General features: G+C 52.4%; 2 protein-coding genes across 2 annotated transcripts; both read left to right on the top strand.

Annotated features, from left to right (window-relative positions):
* Positions 1 to 384: 384 nt before the first annotated feature.
* On the top strand, positions 385 to 13496 carry CCM_04203 (dynein heavy chain, cytosolic (DYHC); the record flags this gene model as incomplete). Its single annotated transcript, XM_006669351.1, has 3 exons — positions 385 to 679; positions 760 to 6326; positions 6384 to 13496. 3 exons carry the CDS (start codon positions 385 to 387, stop codon positions 13494 to 13496), a joined length of 12975 nt encoding a protein of 4324 aa, XP_006669414.1.
* A 2302-nt stretch (positions 13497 to 15798) lies between these two features.
* CCM_04202 (uncharacterized protein) lies at positions 15799 to 18029 on the top strand (the record flags this gene model as incomplete). Its single annotated transcript, XM_006669350.1, has 7 exons — positions 15799 to 15817; positions 15896 to 16085; positions 16139 to 16541; positions 16627 to 16850; positions 17124 to 17296; positions 17385 to 17676; positions 17786 to 18029. 7 exons carry the CDS (start codon positions 15799 to 15801, stop codon positions 18027 to 18029), a joined length of 1545 nt encoding a protein of 514 aa, XP_006669413.1.
* Between the last annotated feature and the right edge of the window lie 274 nt (positions 18030 to 18303).

The raw sequence follows: 18303 nt of genomic DNA, 5'->3' as shown, positions 1-18303 counted from the left end.
CTGGTCTTCTCCCTCGGAGGCCTGGATCTGTCATTGCAATAATTTGCCTTCTTTCTTTCTTGCCACTGTCTACTCGCAGTCGTGGCACCGATACCCCCCCGTTTCGTTCACAACGCCCCTGAGATTTTGGAAAGGTGACGCTTCCCGACTTTGCTGGCCAACGCAACAACCGACCTCGAGTTATTCCCTCGCATAAGAAATTGCATACCACCACCGCTCTCTGCCAGAAAATCAACACGTAACACTCTTCAGCTTTGACATCGATACACGCCACACCGGATATGGTCCGTTTGACGCTTCACTCTTCGACATAGACTTTCCGCCCTCCATCGCTCCACGACCCGATCTCTTGTTGCGGCAACCTTCCTATCCGAATACGCTGTCATGGAGGTCTCGTTGCCACCGGCGTCGGCACTTACCCCCAACGGTCTCGCGTCGCCGGCCCCTTTCCCGACCATCGAGCCGGAGCGCGTGCTGGACCATCTCGTCGCCGTCTGCCAGGTGGCCCTTGGCGCGACCAAGGAGGAGCTCGAGCAGCCTGGAAGCTTGCTTAGCAGCGCGCGTCATGCTGAGACGGTCACTCGCTGCACGCGATTTGCCAACGATAACCAAAATGTGCTCTACATTCAAAAGGACATTGCTACGTCTTCCACTGTGGATGCGCGAAGCGACGTTGCTGGTACGTAATCTAGCAAGGAGCTCCGGGGCGCTTCTTGGGGATGACTTTGAGCTGATAGCTAACGTACCGCTCGGAAACAGTTCCGTCGTCATTCCACTACACACTCACGACCGAGATCTCGTCCACTGCCACGACCGTCGCGTCTCTTATCCTGCTAAAATCGCCACAGCCCATCGACCCAACCCGATCACTCACAGCCCAGATCTTCATCACAAACTTGCCTGGACCCGCTGCTCTCAACGCCGCGGTTGGAGAACAGGGCACAAGCATTTCTCCGTGGGAGGTCCTACACTCGCAGGTGCACCACGCTTTGGTCCCGTACTTTGACGCCAACACCAAGAGCCAGCTGACCGCCAACGGTCTGCGCGGCCGCGCCGATGTCGACGCCAAGACTGGTATCCCCGTCACCAAGAAGAGGCTCAACGACCTGGAGCTGAGCCTGCTCCATCTACAGCAGAACGTCGACATCCCCGAGATTTCCTTGACGTTCCACTCCATTGTTCAGAATGCTCTTGAAGAAGCCGAGTCTCGTCACGGCCGACCATCCATCGATTCTATTCCGTCCATGCTGCTCCAAGACAGCACATTCCTCAACCGCTTGCAGGCCAACGTCAACACATGGATTAAGTCAATCCAGGGCGTCACCAAGATGACGAAAGACCCTTCATCTGCCAGCGAATTCACAACAGCCAGCCAGGAAGTCAACTTCTGGTTGTCCATGGAGTCGGCTCTAGAGGGCATCGAGGGACAACTTCGCAGCGAGGGCGTTCTGTTGACCCTCGAGATTCTCAAGCACGCCAAGCGCTTTCAGGCGACTGTCAGCTTCACTGCCGATACCGGTCTCAAGGAAGCCATGGACAAGGTACAAAAGTATAACCAGCTCATGCGAGACTTTCCTCTAGACGAGCTTCTGTCTGCGACATCCCTACCCAAGGTTCAGGAAGCTATTTCTCAAATTTTCAGTCATCTCACTAAAAAGCTGAGAATTTGCCCATACCCCATTCGCAGAGCGCTGCCGCTGGTCGAGGCCATCTCTGCCGATTTGGATGACGTGCTCCACCGGCTGCTTCCCGGCCTGGAGCTTGTCAATCTCGATTATCAACAGTTCCAGACTATCATGCGCACTTGTGACGAGATTTTCCAGACTTGGGAGGACAACATCAAGGAATTCACTAATGTCGCCCGTGAAGTGACACGCCGCAGAAACGAGAAGTTCATCCCCATCAAGATTATCAAGAAGCATTTGGAACTGGAGTCGCGTATCAAGTATGTCAGCACTTTCCGTGATAACCACGAGCAGCTCCAGCGCACTATCGTCAATGTCCTTGGCCCCAACGCCACCATCCCCGGAACAACAGAAACCACTACTACAAATGGCATTGTGATGGAGGAGATGGGCGATGTGGACGCCGTCGAAGAGGTTCAACAGGCTTGGGAAGCTTTGCAAAATGTTGACCTCCTGGATGTCAGCGAGCAAGGCAAAGAGCGCTGGGTCCTGGCAGAAAACCTTTACAACGAGCGCACCACAAGAGTAGAAAACTCAATCATTGCGCGCCTTCGTGATCGCCTAGCGACTGCCAAGACGGCCAACGAAATGTTTCGCGTCTTCTCTAAGTTCAACGCACTTTTTGTGCGTCCCAAGATTCGCGGTGCCATTCAAGAGTACCAGAACCAGCTGATGGATCACGTCAAGCAGGCCATCAACGGTCTCCACGAAAGATTTAAGCAGCAATATGGCCACTCGGAAGCTCACGCAATGGCCCAACTGCGTGACTTGCCTCCCGTATCTGGCGCCATTATTTGGGCTCGCCAGATTGAATTTCAACTCGACGGTTACATGCGCAAGGTAGAGGCTGTTCTTGGTCCTGACTGGACTCTGCATGCTGAGGGCCACAAACTCCAAGAGGAAAGTGAACTGTTTAAGCACAAGCTCGATACTGCTCGTATTTACGAGGCTTGGCTTGCCGATGTCGGCCGCCGCAAGATTTCCATCTCTGGCCAACTTTTCGACATTGCTCGCGTCCGTTCTGCTGGTGGCATTCTGGAGCTCGCTGTCAACTTTGATCCCCAGATCATTACTCTTTTCAAGGAGACGCGTAATTTGACGTGGCAGTCCTACTCTGTGCCTCATGCCGTCACCACAGTGTCCAAAGATGCCAAGCGCGTGTATCCATATGCAGTAAGTCTGATGGAGAGTGTAAGAACCCTATCTCAAACGCTCCGTCAAATATCTACCATGGGCGAGGAGTCTGTTCTACTGAATGGTTATCGCAATGATGTCTACAAACTCATTGGTGATGGTGTGCCACTGCGATGGGAGTCTTTTATCAACTCGCATGAGCTCTTTTACACCGACCAGAGGCAGACAAGAGCATTACTACCCGGCGCCAACGACTATGGTCTAGCGAAGAACACGGAAAGCAAACATGGCATGTTCATTCGTGGATTCGCAGCGGCGGTGTCCGTGCTGCAAAGCAAAGCTGTTGCTTTGAGCTATATTCATGCTACAGTTGAACAGGCTCTCAAAGAGCTTGGCGCATGCGACTATGATCCTGCTGCCTTCCAGTCGAGACTCGACACTATTCAGGCTGCAGTTGATCAGCTGAATCTGGAACAATACGTCAACCTTGAATTCTGGGTCCGAGATCTAAACAAGAAGATCCAAGCTGCTCTGCTCGACCGTCTGCACAGTGCCATTCAGTCGTGGATCGCTGCGTTTGAAGACGAGACCTTCGAGGGCACCCGCCGCAAACCCATCGCTGAAGAGGAAGCCAAGCCTACAGCGCCCACCATGAAGCGCCTGATTCTGGAAGTAGCCATGCGCAACCAGGTCATCTATCTTGACCCACCTATGGAGTACGCCAGAGCCAGCTGGTTCTTACACTTACATGAGTGGCTAGGTATTGTCTGTAACTTGCGCAAGATCAAGGCCGCCCGTTACCAGATGAGCCTCAACACTTCCATTACTGACGAGGCTCGCTTCACCGATCTGCCCACTGAGTGTGCTGATACACTCCGACGAGTCTACGTGTCCGTCGAGAAGAAGCTACACGAAATCAGCGCCTACGTGGACAAGTGGCTGCAGTTCCAGTCCCTTTGGGATCTCCAATCCGAGCAAGTTTATGACATGCTTGGCGACCATCTACCGCGCTGGCTGGAGTGCTTACAAGATATCCGAAAGGTGCGCACCACATTCGATACCCAGGAAGTCAGCCGCTCCTTTGGCCATCTTACCGTTGATTACGACCAAGTCCAAACCAAGGTGAACGCCAAATACGACCAATGGCAGCAGGAGATACTCATCAAATTTGCTGGTCGCCTCGGAACTCGCATGCGCGAAGTCAACGCCGATATTGAAAAAGCTCGCAAGAGTCTTGAGGGCCAGAGTTCTGACACCTCGTCCACAGCCCAAGCTGTTCAGTTCATTACTGCTGTCCAGACCTGCAAGAAAAATGTGAAGCTGTGGGCTCCTGAGATTGACATGTTCCGCCAGGGCCAGTCTACGCTTGTCCGCCAACGGTATCACTTCCCAAATGACTGGCTACACATTGAACAAATCGACAGCCAGTGGGAGGCTCTCAAGGAGATTCTCGAGAAGAAGTCCCGTGTCATGGAAGAACAGTCGGACGCTATGCGAGCCAACATTATTGCCCAGGACAAACTTGTCAGCGGACGTATTGCGGAGATTGTGGTCCAATGGAACGAAGACAAGCCTGTCTCTGGTACAATTCAACCTGACATTGCGTCTGCGACGCTGAGCGGCTTCGAGACTCGTATTTCTGCCCTCCAGGAGGATTTGCAGCAAGTCATCAAGGCCAAGGAAGCACTTGACCTTCCCGGATCCGCAGACGATTCGCTTGAAGCTACGCTGGAGGAAGTCCGCGATTTCCAGTCTGTCTGGTCTAACCTCTCCACCATTTGGGCCAATTTGAACGAAACTCGAGACATCCTCTGGACAGCTGTTCAGCCTCGTAAGATCCGCTCCAAGGTGGACGATCTCATCAAGAGTACCAAGGAGATGCCCAGCAGAATGCGCCAGTATGCTGCATTTGAACATGTTCAGGGCATTCTGCGTGGGTTCCTCAAAGTCAACCCTACTCTGTCCGATCTCAAATCTGATGCTATCCGCGAGCGTCATTGGCACAAAATCTACAAGCAGATTAAACCGCAAAAACGCTTTTCTCCGAGCTCTATGACACTTGGTGATGTCTGGGATCTGAACTTAGTTGCCACCGAAGCCGTTGTCAAGGACATTATTGCCCAGGCCCAGGGTGAAATGGCCCTTGAAGAGTTCCTGAAGCAAGTCCGCGAGACCTGGCAAAATTACGCGCTCGAAATGGTCAATTACCAGAACAAATGCAGACTTATCCGTGGCTGGGACGATTTGTTTGCCAAGTGCAGTGAAAACCTGAACTCTCTGCAGGCCATGAAGCACTCGCCGTACTACAAGGAATTTGAAGAGGAAGCCGTTTCCTGGGAAGACAAGCTCAACCGAGTGCACGTGTTGTTTGACGTATGGATCGATGTGCAGCGGCAGTGGGTGTACCTCGAAGGTGTTTTTACCGGCAATGCCGACATCAAGCACCTCCTCCCCATCGAGTCTGGCCGCTTTCAAAATATTAACAGCGAATTCCTGGCCGTTATGAAAAAGGCAAACAAGACACCCTATGTGCTTGATGTTCTCAACATTCCCAACGCCCAAAAGTCTCTTGAGCGCCTAGCTGAAATGCTGAACAAGATCCAGAAAGCCCTTGGTGAATATCTCGAAAAGGAACGTGTTTCGTTCCCTCGATTCTACTTTGTTGGTGACGAAGATCTGCTTGAGATGATTGGCAACAGCAACGACACTCTCCGTATTGCCAAGCACTTCAAGAAGATGTTTGCAGGTCTTTGTGGCCTGGTTATGGACGACGAGACAATTATTTCCGGATTCACCTCGAAGGAGGGCGAAGTCGTCAAGTTGAACAAGCAAATTTCCTTGGCCCAGACGCCGCGCATCAACGACTGGCTGGCTTTGCTCGAGGGTGGTATGAAAACCAGCCTCGCTGACCTCCTTTCCGAGGCCGTGGAACTGTACAACCCCATATTCCAGTCTAGCACCATTGACAAAGCAGCACTGCGCGACTACATGGAAGTCTTCCCTAGCCAGATTGTGGTTCTTGCTTCCCAGGCTGTCTGGACCACTGCTGTTGAGGATTCCCTCATCAACGGCGGTCACAATCTCCAGGATCTGTTTGAGCGCGAAGTCCAGATTCTCCGTGTGCTTGCTGACACCGTTCTCGAGGAGCTGCCCATTATCCTCCGCAAGAAGTGCGAACAAATGATTACCGAATGCGTCCACCAGCGAGACGTGATTGACAAGCTCGTTGCCGCCAAGGCGGATTCCCCTACGCACTACTTCTGGCAGCTGCAGATGCGCTACGTCTACTCATCTCAAGGCCCTGCCCTTGACCGTCTGCATATCAAGATGGCTAATGCTAAGCTAAACTACGGCTTCGAATATCTTGGTGTTCCAGACCGTCTTGTGCGCACACCGCTCACAGATCGATGCTTCTTGACCCTCACCCAAGCTTTGTGTCAACGCCTTGGTGGCTCTCCTTACGGACCTGCCGGTACTGGTAAAACTGAGTCGGTCAAGGCGCTTGGTGTGCAGCTCGGTAGATTTACCCTCGTTTTTTGCTGTGATGACACTTTTGATTTCCAGGCAATGGGTCGTATCTTCCTTGGTATCTGCCAGGTCGGTGCTTGGGGCTGTTTCGACGAGTTCAACCGTCTCGAGGAGCGTATCCTCTCTGCCGTTTCACAGCAGATTCAGAACATCCAGCTCGGCTTGAAGCGCGGCGGCGAGGGCGATGACTCCCAGATTGACCTTATTGGGCGTCAGCTGCGCGTTAACGAGAATACGGGCATCTTCATCACCATGAACCCGGGCTATGCAGGCCGCTCCAACCTGCCCGACAACTTGAAGAAGCTCTTCCGCAGTGTCGCCATGTCCAAGCCCGATAAGGAGCTTATTGCCGAGGTCATGCTGTACTCTCAGGGTTTCAACCAAGCCAAAAAACTCTCCAAGCAGGCTGTTCCATTCTTCGACATGTGCTCCAAGCAACTCTCCAAGCAAGCGCATTACGATTTTGGTCTGCGTGCGCTGAAGAGTGTTTTGGTCAGCTCCGGTGGCCTCAAGCGAGCCCGTATCACTAACACCGAGCTCGGTACCGGGGTAGTTATGGAGCCCGAAATTATTGTGCAGAGTATCCGCGAGACTATTGCGCCGAAGCTCATCAAATCTGATGTCGATATCATGACAAATATTGAGGGCGAATGCTTCCCCGGCGTCAAATATGTGCCAGCCAATCTGCATGCCCTCGAGGAGGCTATTCGTGCCATTGCGGCGGAGAGACAGTTGGTCGTTACCGATATTTGGATGACGAAGGTCCTCCAGCTCTATCAAATTCAAAATATTCACCATGGTGTTATGATGGTCGGAAATTCTGGTAGCGGAAAGTCGGCTGCTTGGAAATTGCTGCTTGACGCTCTCCAACGCGTTGAGGGCATCGAAGGAATTTCTCACGTCATTGACTCCAAGGTTATGTCCAAGGAAGCTCTCTATGGTAACCTCGACTCTACAACCCGCGAGTGGACCGACGGTCTCTTTACGAGCATTCTGCGAAAAATCGTTGACAACTTGCGTGGTGAGGACTCTAAGCGTCACTGGATCGTCTTTGATGGTGATGTCGACCCCGAATGGGTCGAAAACTTGAACAGTGTTCTAGACGACAACAAGCTGCTCACCCTGCCTAATGGTGAACGTCTGAACCTGCCTTCCAATGTTCGCATTATGTTTGAAGTTGAAACGCTCAAGTATGCCACCTTGGCTACAGTATCTCGTTGTGGTATGGTCTGGTTCAGCGAGGAAACTGTAACACCCAAGATGGTCATCAGCAACTACCTCGAGTCGCTGCGCAATGTGCCCTTTGAGGATCTTGATGAGGACAGTGTCGCCACGGGCCAGAGCGCCGCCAAAACACTCGCCGTACAGAGCCAGGCTGCAGACCTTCTCCAGAGCTATCTCGAAGGCGATGACTTTGTTATGCAAGCCCTCGAAAAGTCGGAAAAGTACAACCATATCATGGAGTTTACCATTGCTCGTGTACTCACCACCATGTTCTCCCTCCTCAACAAGGCCGTTCGCGACATTATTGAGTACAATGGCCAGCACAGCGACTTTCCTCTCGAGCTGGAGCAGGTTGAGGCATTCCTCCCCAAGAGACTACTACTTGCTCTTGTGTGGGCCTTTACCGGCGACTGTCCTCTCGATGATCGCAAAGCCTTTGGTGATGAGATTTGTGCCTTTGCCAACTTTGGCTCCCCGCCTCTTGACGGTTCCAGCTCGCTAATCGACTTTGACGTGAACCTACCCAAGGCTGAGTGGACCTCTTGGCAGACCCAAGTGCCAACCATTGAGGTCAACACGCATTCCATCATTCAGACCGACGTTGTGATTCCTACGCTGGACACTGTACGCCACGAAGACGTCCTGTACTCTTGGCTGGCTGAGCATAAGCCGCTCCTGCTTTGCGGTCCTCCTGGTTCCGGTAAAACGATGACACTGTTCAGTGCCCTTCGCAAGCTGCCCAACATGGAAGTCGTCGGCCTCAACTTTTCTAGTGCCACTACCCCCGACCTTCTGATCAAGACTTTTGAGCAGTACTGCGAGTACAAGAAGACACTGAACGGCGTGATGCTATCGCCCACGCAGATTGGACGCTGGCTTGTTGTCTTTTGCGATGAAATAAACTTGCCCGCGCCCGACAAGTACGGAACTCAGCGCGCCATTTCCTTCCTTCGCCAGCTTGTTGAGCACAATGGTTTCTGGCGCACATCGGATAAGTCATGGGTGACGCTTGATCGTATCCAGTTTGTTGGTGCCTGTAACCCGCCCACCGATGCTGGAAGAACGCCCATGGGCGCCAGATTCCTCCGCCACGCTCCTCTCATTATGGTTGACTACCCCGGTGAGCTGTCTCTCAACCAGATTTACGGCACATTCAACTCGGCCGTGCTCAAGATCATCCCCGCTCTTCGTGGATACGCCGAGCCGCTCACGCAATCCATGGTACGCTTTTACCTCGAGTCACAGAAGCGCTTTACGCCCAAGATCCAGCCGCACTACGTATACAGTCCCCGTGAACTCACCCGCTGGGTGCGTGGTATCTATGAAGCTATCAAACCGCTCGAGACACTATCAATCGAAGGCCTGGTCCGTATCTGGTCCCACGAAGCTCTGCGTCTATTCCAAGATCGTCTGGTGGCGGAAGACGAGCGTAAGTGGACAGAGGATTCCGTTCACAAGATTGCGCTGCAGTACTTCCCGACAATTGACGAGGAAAAGGCTCTCGGAGGGCCGATCCTCTTCTCCAATTGGCTGTCAAAGAATTATATTCCCGTCGATCGTGAGCAGCTGCGCGACTTTGTTAAAGCTCGCCTCAAGACTTTCTGCGAAGAAGAGGTGGACGTACCTCTTATCCTCTTCAACGACGTGCTGGAGCATGTTTTGCGGATCGATCGTGTGTTCCGCCAGCCTCAGGGCCATTTGATTCTCATTGGTGTCAGTGGCTCCGGAAAGACAACGCTCTCGCGCTTCGTCGCCTGGATGAACGGCCTCAAAGTGTTCCAGATCAAGGTGCACGGCAAGTACTCTGCCGAGGACTTTGACGACGACTTGCGCGAGGTCTTGCGCCGCTGTGGCTGCAAGGGCGAAAAGATCTGCTTCATCATGGATGAAGCCAACGTTCTGGACTCCGGTTTCCTGGAGCGCATGAACACCTTGCTGGCCAACGCAGAAGTCCCCGGTCTGTTTGAAGGTGACGAGTATGCAGCTCTCATGACTGCTTGCAAGGAAGGTTCACAGCGCCAGAACTTGCACTTGGACTCTCCGGAAGAATTGTACAAATGGTTCACTCAACAGATTGTCAATAACCTCCACGTTGTTTTTACCATGAACCCGCCTGAGGATGGTCTCACTTCCAAGACTGCGACAAGCCCTGCGCTTTTCAACCGTTGCGTGCTTAACTGGTTTGGAGACTGGTCCGACCAGGCACTATTCCAGGTCGGCCACGAACTTACACAGTCTATTGATCTGGATAAGAGCAGTTGGTCTGCACCTGATACTGTGCCCGTTGCCTATCGTGGCCTCACCCTGCCACCTTCTCACCGCGAGACTATTGTCAACTCGATGGTGTATATTCACTACTCGCTCGCGCGATATAACGAGAAGCTGTACAAGCAACAGAAAAAGATCACCTTCCTTACCCCACGTCATTTCCTGGACTTTGTGGGCCAGTATGTCAAGTTGTACACGGAAAAGCGCGAGGATCTCGAGGAACAGCAGCGTCATTTGAATGTCGGTCTCGAGAAGCTGAGAGACACTGTTGACAAGGTGCGCGATCTTCGCGTCAGCCTGGCCGAGAAGAAGGGACAGCTTGAACAGAAGGATGCGGAGGCGAACGAGAAACTGCAGCGCATGGTTGCAGACCAGCGCGAAGCAGAGCAGAGGAAGAACACATCGTTGGAGATTCAAGCTTCTCTGGAGAAGCAGGAGGCGGAAGTGGCCACGCGAAGGAAGGTCGTGTTAGAGGATCTCGACAAGGCTGAACCCGCCGTCGAAGAGGCCAGGGCTAGTGTCAGCAACATCAAGCGTCAACACCTGACTGAAGTCCGATCAATGGGTAGCCCGCCGCAGGGTGTCAGACTTGCGCTGGAAGCCGTCTGCACGCTGCTCGGGCACCGAATCAATGACTGGAAAAGTGTGCTGGCCATTGTGCGCAAGGACGACTTTATTGCGAGCATTCTTATGTTTGACAATGCCAAGCAGATGACGAGATCGCTGCGAAACAAAATGCGCAACGATTTCTTTTCCATTCCCGAATTTACCTTTGAAAAGGTTAACCGAGCTTCCAAGGCGTGCGGTCCCCTCGTCCAATGGGTCTCGGCTCAGGTCAACTACTCCGACATTCTTGATCGTGTAGGACCCCTGAAGGAAGAAGTTACGCAACTTGAGGAGCAGGCTCTACAAACCAAAGCCAACGCCAAGGCCGTCGAGAACAACATTGCAGAGCTCGAGTCCAGTATCAACACGTACAAGACTGAATATGCTGCGCTCATCAGCGAGACCCAAGCAATCAAGGCGGAAATGTCAAAGGTTCAGTTCAAGGTCGATCGCAGTGTCCGCCTGCTGGATAGTCTCTCCTCTGAACGCGCCCGATGGGAGGAAGGCAGCAAGTCGTTTGAGACGCAAATCAGCACTCTTGTCGGCGACGTCCTGGTTGCTGCCGCCTTTCTCGCGTATAGCGGTTTGTACGACCAGCAGTTCAGAAAGTCCATGATGGATGACTGGTTGCACCAGCTATACCTCTCTGGCATCCAGTATAAAACACCGAACCCGGTTACCGAGTACCTTTCAAGTGCGGATGAACGCTTGGGCTGGCAAGAGAACTCGCTGCCAGTGGATGACCTTTGCACTGAAAATGCAATTATCCTCAAGCGCTTCAACCGTTACCCATTGATTATCGACCCCTCTGGCAGAGTCACCGAATTCTTACAAAAGGAGTGCAAGGATCGTCGCTTGACCGTGACCAGCTTTCTGGATGACACGTTTACGAAGCAACTTGAGTCCTCGCTCCGTTTCGGCAACCCCATCTTGATCCAGGATGCGGAGCATCTCGACCCGATCCTGAACCATGTTCTCAACAAAGAATACCAGCGCACTGGTGGTCGTGTCCTGATCCAGCTTGGCAAGCAGGAGATTGATTTCTCGCCAGCCTTTAAGCTGTATCTTTCTACGAGAGATCCGTCGGCCACTTTTGCTCCCGATATTTGCAGTCGTACCACGTTTGTCAACTTTACCGTCACGCAAAGCAGTTTACAGACGCAGTCGCTCAACGACGTTCTCAAGTCGGAGCGTCCCGACGTAGATGAGAGGCGTTCCAACCTCATTAAGCTGCAGGGCGAGTTTAAGGTCCATCTACGACAGCTGGAAAAGCAACTTTTGCAGGCCCTCAACGAATCTCGTGGCAACATTTTGGATGACGACAACGTCATTGAGACTCTGGAGACACTCAAGCGAGAGGCGGCCGAGATTTCTGCCAAGATGAGCAACACGGAAGGTGTCATGGCGGAGGTGGAAGAAATTACGCAACAATACGCTGTCATTGCCCGAGCATGCAGCGCCGTTTTCGCTGTGCTTGAGAACCTTCATTACCTCAACCACTTTTACCAGTTCTCGCTACAATACTTCTTGGACATATTCCAGTCCGTGCTGCACAACAACCAGAGTCTGGCCAACGTGACGAATCACAACGAGCGCCGTGACATTATTGTCAAGGAATTGTTTATCAACACGTTCAAACGAACAGCGCTCGGTCTACTACAGAAAGATCGCGTCGCACTGGCACTCCTGCTGGCACAGGCAACACCGTACAAGATGGACAAGTCTCTGCTCGACCATGTTTTGGACAAGCGATTTGAAGGACGTGATCTATCGTCCAACCCTGAGGCGCGAGACGAAGCCTTTATCGAAGCGAGGAAGATTGGCGCGCTGAAGGAGCTTCTCGACGGAGTGGCCACGTCGGACTGGGACAAGTTCTTTACCGAGGAGCTTGGCGAGAATGCTGTGCCCAAGGTTTGGAGTGAGAATGCGAATGCCATGGACCAAGCCCTTTTTGCGCTCCTGCTGGTCAAGTGCTTCAGGATGGACCGTTTCGTGCCTGCCGCCGAGAGGTTTGTGGCGCAAGTCTTTGGAGCTGAAACATTTGATATTGTGGAAGATTTAAAGGGCACGGCGGTGCAAGTATCTGCTACGCTGCCCATTGCGCTTGTTTCTACGCCTGGTTTCGATGCTAGCTACAAGGTGGACAATCTGGTGGAGAGAGTCAAGGTCGGGTGCACCAATATTGCCATGGGTTCCAACGAAGGACTGGCGAGCGCGGACAAGGCCATCACGAGTGCGGCCGAGACGGGATCGTGGGTTCTTGTCAAGAATGTTCACTTGGCGCCGACGTGGCTGCAAAGCTTGGAGAAGCGGATGGAGTCGCTGAACCCGCACAAGGACTTTCGCCTGTTCCTCTCTATGGAATCGAGCCCAAAGATTCCTGTCAATTTGCTGCGTGCTTCGCGCGTGCTCATGTACGAACAGCCGGCGGGTGTTCGTGCCAACATGAAGGACTCGATGTCGTCGCTGTCAACGCGGGCGACCAAGCGACCAGTCGAGCGCGCGCGGCTGTACATGCTCATTTCGTTTTTGCACGCCGTTGTGCAGGAGAGATTGCGGTATGCGCCGACTCTTGGTTGGAATGGGTTCTGGGAATTCAACGACAGCGACTACGAATGCTCTGCTTTCATCATTGACACTTGGCTGGACAATGTGGCGGGCAACCGTACCAACATTGCGCCGCAAAACATCCCATGGGACATGATTCGCTACCTGGTGACGGAGACATATGGCGGCAAGGTGGATGACGAGGGTGACTTTGACCTGCTGCGGCAGCTGGTGCACCAGATGCTAACACCGGCGGCGTACGAGGCGGACCACAAGCTGGTGGAGGGGCCGGATGGGGGGCTGACGGTGCCGTCAGGGACAAGCCTGGATGAGTTTATGGCGTGGGTGCACAACCTGCCGGAGCGTGAGCCGCCGACGTACCTGGGTCTGCCGGCGAACGCGGAGAAGCTTCTGCTGGGCGGACTGGGACGCAGCCTGGTTGAGAATGTGAGAAGCGTGACGGAGATTTTGGATGAGGGAGAGCAGCTGATGGCTGACGCATGATGGCCGAGGGAACGAAGGAGGCGAGGTATAATTATTGTATAAAATTGGCATGTGGTTATATTGTGACTTGAGATTTGTTTTATAGAATACAAGAAGATTTTGACGATACGACTGATGGGTGAGTATTCATCATGAAGTAAGTGTGGCGTAGGTACAGTGAGTGGGTGTATGTACTCGGTGAGGTGCAAAGGACGGGCTGAGCGAGTGGAGAAGATCGGACGGACCCGGTGCAACCCCACACGTTGCGGAAGGCGCTGCGGCATTGCGGGTAGACTAAAGGGCGGAATAGAGTGGCCGCCGGAGAATAGGGATGATTTAAGATGGATAGGAATGAGACAATGGTAGACCTAATGTTGTGATATTAAAGTATAAGTTGAAATATTTACTTGTACTTTATAAAATATGTTTCCAAGTTTCTTTCTTTTCTTTTGTTTTTATAAGTATTGAAAATGAATATATAAATTTATAAATATATAAATATAATACTATAATATCACAATACTAAAAATTCTAGTATAATTAGAAAAATGATAATTTGTACTCCAAGTATATTCTCGTGACTACATCAGCCTCAACCTGGTGCGGCGTCGTTGTATCGGCTAAGCCGAGGAACTATTAGGGTCGACTTTGAAAACACATTTCTCTCAGTTCTGTAAAAAGATGGAAATTGGGCAGTTCTGGTGGGGAAATAGAGCTTGACCTGTCATGACTGGTGATCTAACTGAGCCACGAGCAGCTATCGTGCGGTGTAGTTTGTTTGTGGGGATGGCGAATGGCTGGGCTGCATCTTCGGACAGGGCTGAGGAGGTTAACTACTACAGAGGTTGGACCGGCTACTGTTTGGCTATTTTACTAGTTAATTTTGGCACCGGGTTTAGTGTGGGGAGGAGCCAACGTCAACCTGACGTGGGAAATGATGATGGTGGCGACGAAAGAAAGTGGATGGGAGCGCGGCCGGCCTGGGAGGGCAAAGGGTGGTTTGTCAGACTCAGAATAATAACTGACTGATAAACACGGTGCAACCGCATTGCATCGGCGATACGATGGATCGAGCCAGAGGCGGAAGAGCGAGGGAGCGGGAGGGGACGGCGAGGGAATGCGTACGCGTGGTCGCCGGGAGAGAATACAATGATTCAAGTACGTACCCCGTAATTTGTACATAATAAATAGTTCATAAAGAGGACAAAAAACAAAAAGGTGCATCGATGATGGAAGCAAGCACGACAGGCAATGAATGTGGCTTGAAACATGGCCTGCTCTAGGCTTAACTCTTAACTACTAGTCGATGGGCAGTTTGCGTTGCGCGGCCCCCCTCCTTGTGCGTTGTACATGTCATGCGGCGAGAGGCCTCTTTTCCCATGGTGGAGGTTCTCGTCCGGTATCTGGAAAGAAAGGAAGAAGAAGAGAGAAAATAACATAACAAATCGAGATGGATGCCGTAATCCCTGTCGCCGGGTCAGTTCAGAGTGAGGAAAAATAAGGACACCCCGCCTTTTAGAGGCTGGGCCTTGGTTTTTTTTTCAACTAGCGTGTGACATTTGCCGGCGGGAGTCGTCGGTACCAGCCAGTGGTGCAGTGGTTGAAAAGTACCAGTACTCAATTACCCTACGGAGTACCAGTAGAGCTGGCTCGGATAACGAGCAGGTATCGGTCTGCAGCAGCTGAATGGCTGAATACGTCTAGGTGCATACCTGGGTAGGTACCTAGGAAGCTACCCTGGTAGTCCAAAGCTGGGGGACAATATTGCTTTGTTTGATGTTGATGAGGGCATCAACTGAATACTGGTAGGTACCTAGGTAGTGAGTTGCAGCAACTATAATTCTGAAATGAGAAAAAAAAAACTACAAAAAAAGAAAAAAGGATGAAACAATATCCAGAAAAAAACAAACCCCCCCAAGGTCCCTCCCGTCACTCGTCACTCGTCATCGCCGGGCTGCAACAGTGACGATCCAAACTCGCGGGCTCGACGTCATCCAACAGGTTTCCAGCCAGGCAATCCTCATCCGGCTCCCTCCCTCCCTCTCCCTCCCACACCACCACCAAAAACTTGGCTAATATTAACACCAGTCCATCTTCTGCACCACCTCCTCACTCTCTTGTCCTTCCCCCTCCTTTTCTTCCCGCCCATTCTTTTTGCCCCTTTCCCTCCTACATCTTACCTTTTTTTCATCTTGCTTGACAGACATCAATAAACGAGGTCAAATCAGAGGCCATCAACGGGCATCGCTGCGCAGACAAACAAAAACCACCAGCTTCCCTTCTTACACGCCACACCGAGCTTGAAGCTACCACGACGCCCACAATGGCCAACCTGAACCGCTGTATGTCAAATTGAGCCTGTGCAGAAAAACGAAGATCAAATAGAAATACATGGGACAAATCAAACTGACCATGAATAGTCAACCCCTTTGGCCGGCGCGAGTCGCACTCGGCCGCTGCCATCACCACCTACAAGGTCCTCACCCTCCTCACCTGGCTCCTCTCCGTCGTCGTCTCCGTCTACTTTGTCGTTCGCGGCCATCTCTGGGACATCAACTACCATCACCGAAGCGCCTTTACCCTCAACTCCATCATTACTTCCATCTTCTGGTGCGATCTGCCATCCCTCTTCATCGACGGTCGCTCACTAACACACTGCGCAGGATCGTCCTCTTTGCCCTCCAGCTTGGGTACGTCGGCCACCTCTTCTCCAAGACGCCCGAGGTTGCCCACGCCGCCTCGAGCGTCGGCAGCCACTTCATCCTCAACAACCTGCTTCACGCCCTCTTCGTCTACCTCTTCACCCGCCCGCACTTTCACTGGGCCGAGGTCGTCCTCGTCGTCAACTTTGTCAACCTCGTCTCTCTCTACTTTCGTCACAACACTTACCCGCGCTTTATCCACGCCCCCGTCGTCTCCGGCCCTCTCGCTTGGACCTTTGTCGCCATTTACTGGAACGGCGCCATCATGGTGCCGCATCAGAACAGCCTGGTCGCCCGCGTCTTTGCCAACATTTTCATCTGGTCCCTGCTCGCCTTTGGCCTGTTTTTCCTCGGCGTCTACAATGTACGTAATAAGTCGCCCTAAGTCCCCCTTCTTCCTCGCGAAGCTTCCAAAGCTATGGAAACAGCCGTAGGCTAACATGTTGCAGGACTACACCATGAGCTTCTCCCTCTCCGTCCTCGCCGCCGCCATTGGTGTGGCTCAGTTCACCCACCATATTGTCGCCCTCCAGTGGATCTTTGCCTTTACCATCATGGGCCTCTTGTTCCTTGCCACCCTGGGCGTCGCCGTGCCCGTCTGGACCGGCCGCGACATTCGCTGGAGGAAGCGCACCGATGTGACGGACGCCGAGCGCGCCCCTCTTCTCAACGAGTAAACGCCCGACCGCCAAGGCTCGCCAATATCGAATTGCAATGTCGAATGGCAAATTTGCTGCAAAATTTCATGTACCCGCCGGTCTGAACTTGGAACCATAATAGTCGCTATAGTCGTCAAGTGTCACTTGATTGGCCCGCTCGAGTTCGGATTTATGTTACGATTGTCGAATAGTAGGAAAAAAACGAGAAATGATGTTATGCATGTTATTGGGCTCATTTCACTGTTTTGAATATTTTTTGTTTTACTACGCAACACTATTCCCATAAGTAATGGTTACTCTATCCGTACAGTTAAATTGATTTACTTTTTTACTCGAGGAGCATGGCATGGGGTTCGATACAAGTGGGTCGGTGCATCCATCATGCCGGCGCTAAAAAATATGCAGGCAAATCATCCAACCAATTTTCTGATGTTGTGTCTGCATCTCGAGATTGAGAAGAGTGAGCCGGATGGCAAGTTACACGGCCACAAATCTTGACAGTGGCTGCCCCATTGCATCCAAGGGTCAACACTTGCCAATGAATCTAGTTACAGAAACACTCGACAACATGAAGCCGTTACGCGCCTTCCCGCTGCCCCTCAACGTGGGCACCGATATCTGCCAAATCTCCCGCGTCTACGGCATCCTTACAGGGCCGCGGGCGACGCGCTTCGTCGAGCGCATCCTGACGCGCGAGGAGCGACCGCGTTTCGGCAAATTGGCCGGTACGCTGCCGCTCAGGATGCCCGCCGCGCGGGACGCGCAACATGACCACACGGCGGCGGCGGCGTCGGCGCGGGACCCGGAGGGATGGAAGGCAGCGGCGTTTATGGCCGGCCGGTACGGCTTTGCTCTTTTTCCTTTCCTTTTTTTGCTTCTTCTTCCTTCTTCCTTGACGTGTGCCACAAAAAGAAATGATTTGGCTTCTGACTTTATACTTGGGGGCCAGGTTCGCCGCAAAGGAAGCCGCCATCAAGGCGCACGCGCACAGGCAGCTCACCTTTCATGACGTCGTCATTGAGAGGCGCGCAGCCGGGGCCCGCACGGAGACGCTGGGCAGTGGCCCGCCAGTGGCGAGGATCAGGGCGGTGGCCGAGGCGGATGAGGACGAGAGCGCCTTGATTTCCATTAGCCATGACGGCGACTACGCAACGGCCGTTTGCCTGGCTCATGACTCGAGCGTGACGGGATAAGGGGGGTGTCGGGTGCGGTAGAATTATGAAGAAAATAGTACAGCAATAATTAAGAGAAAAGAAGAAAAGAAGAAAGAAAAAAGAAGAAAGAAAAAAGAAGACAGATAATGCTGCCTTTTCTAAGGGTCTATAACTACCAGCAGTTAGCTCTTTTCTTCTAGATGGAGAGTTCCGCCATGTATTTTGCCTCCCTGGTAGTATGTATTCACTACCTAGGTATCTATGTATCAGTGAAGCGGTATAATTGTGAGGTGCAACGCAGCCCGGATAGAGT

This window comes from Cordyceps militaris (genome assembly GCF_000225605.1).
Source record: "Cordyceps militaris CM01 unplaced genomic scaffold CCM_S00003, whole genome shotgun sequence".
Taxonomy (NCBI): Eukaryota; Fungi; Ascomycota; class Sordariomycetes; order Hypocreales; family Cordycipitaceae; genus Cordyceps; species Cordyceps militaris.
The sequence above is the reverse complement of the archived record's forward strand: the minus strand, read 5'-3'. Positions and strand labels throughout refer to the sequence as shown.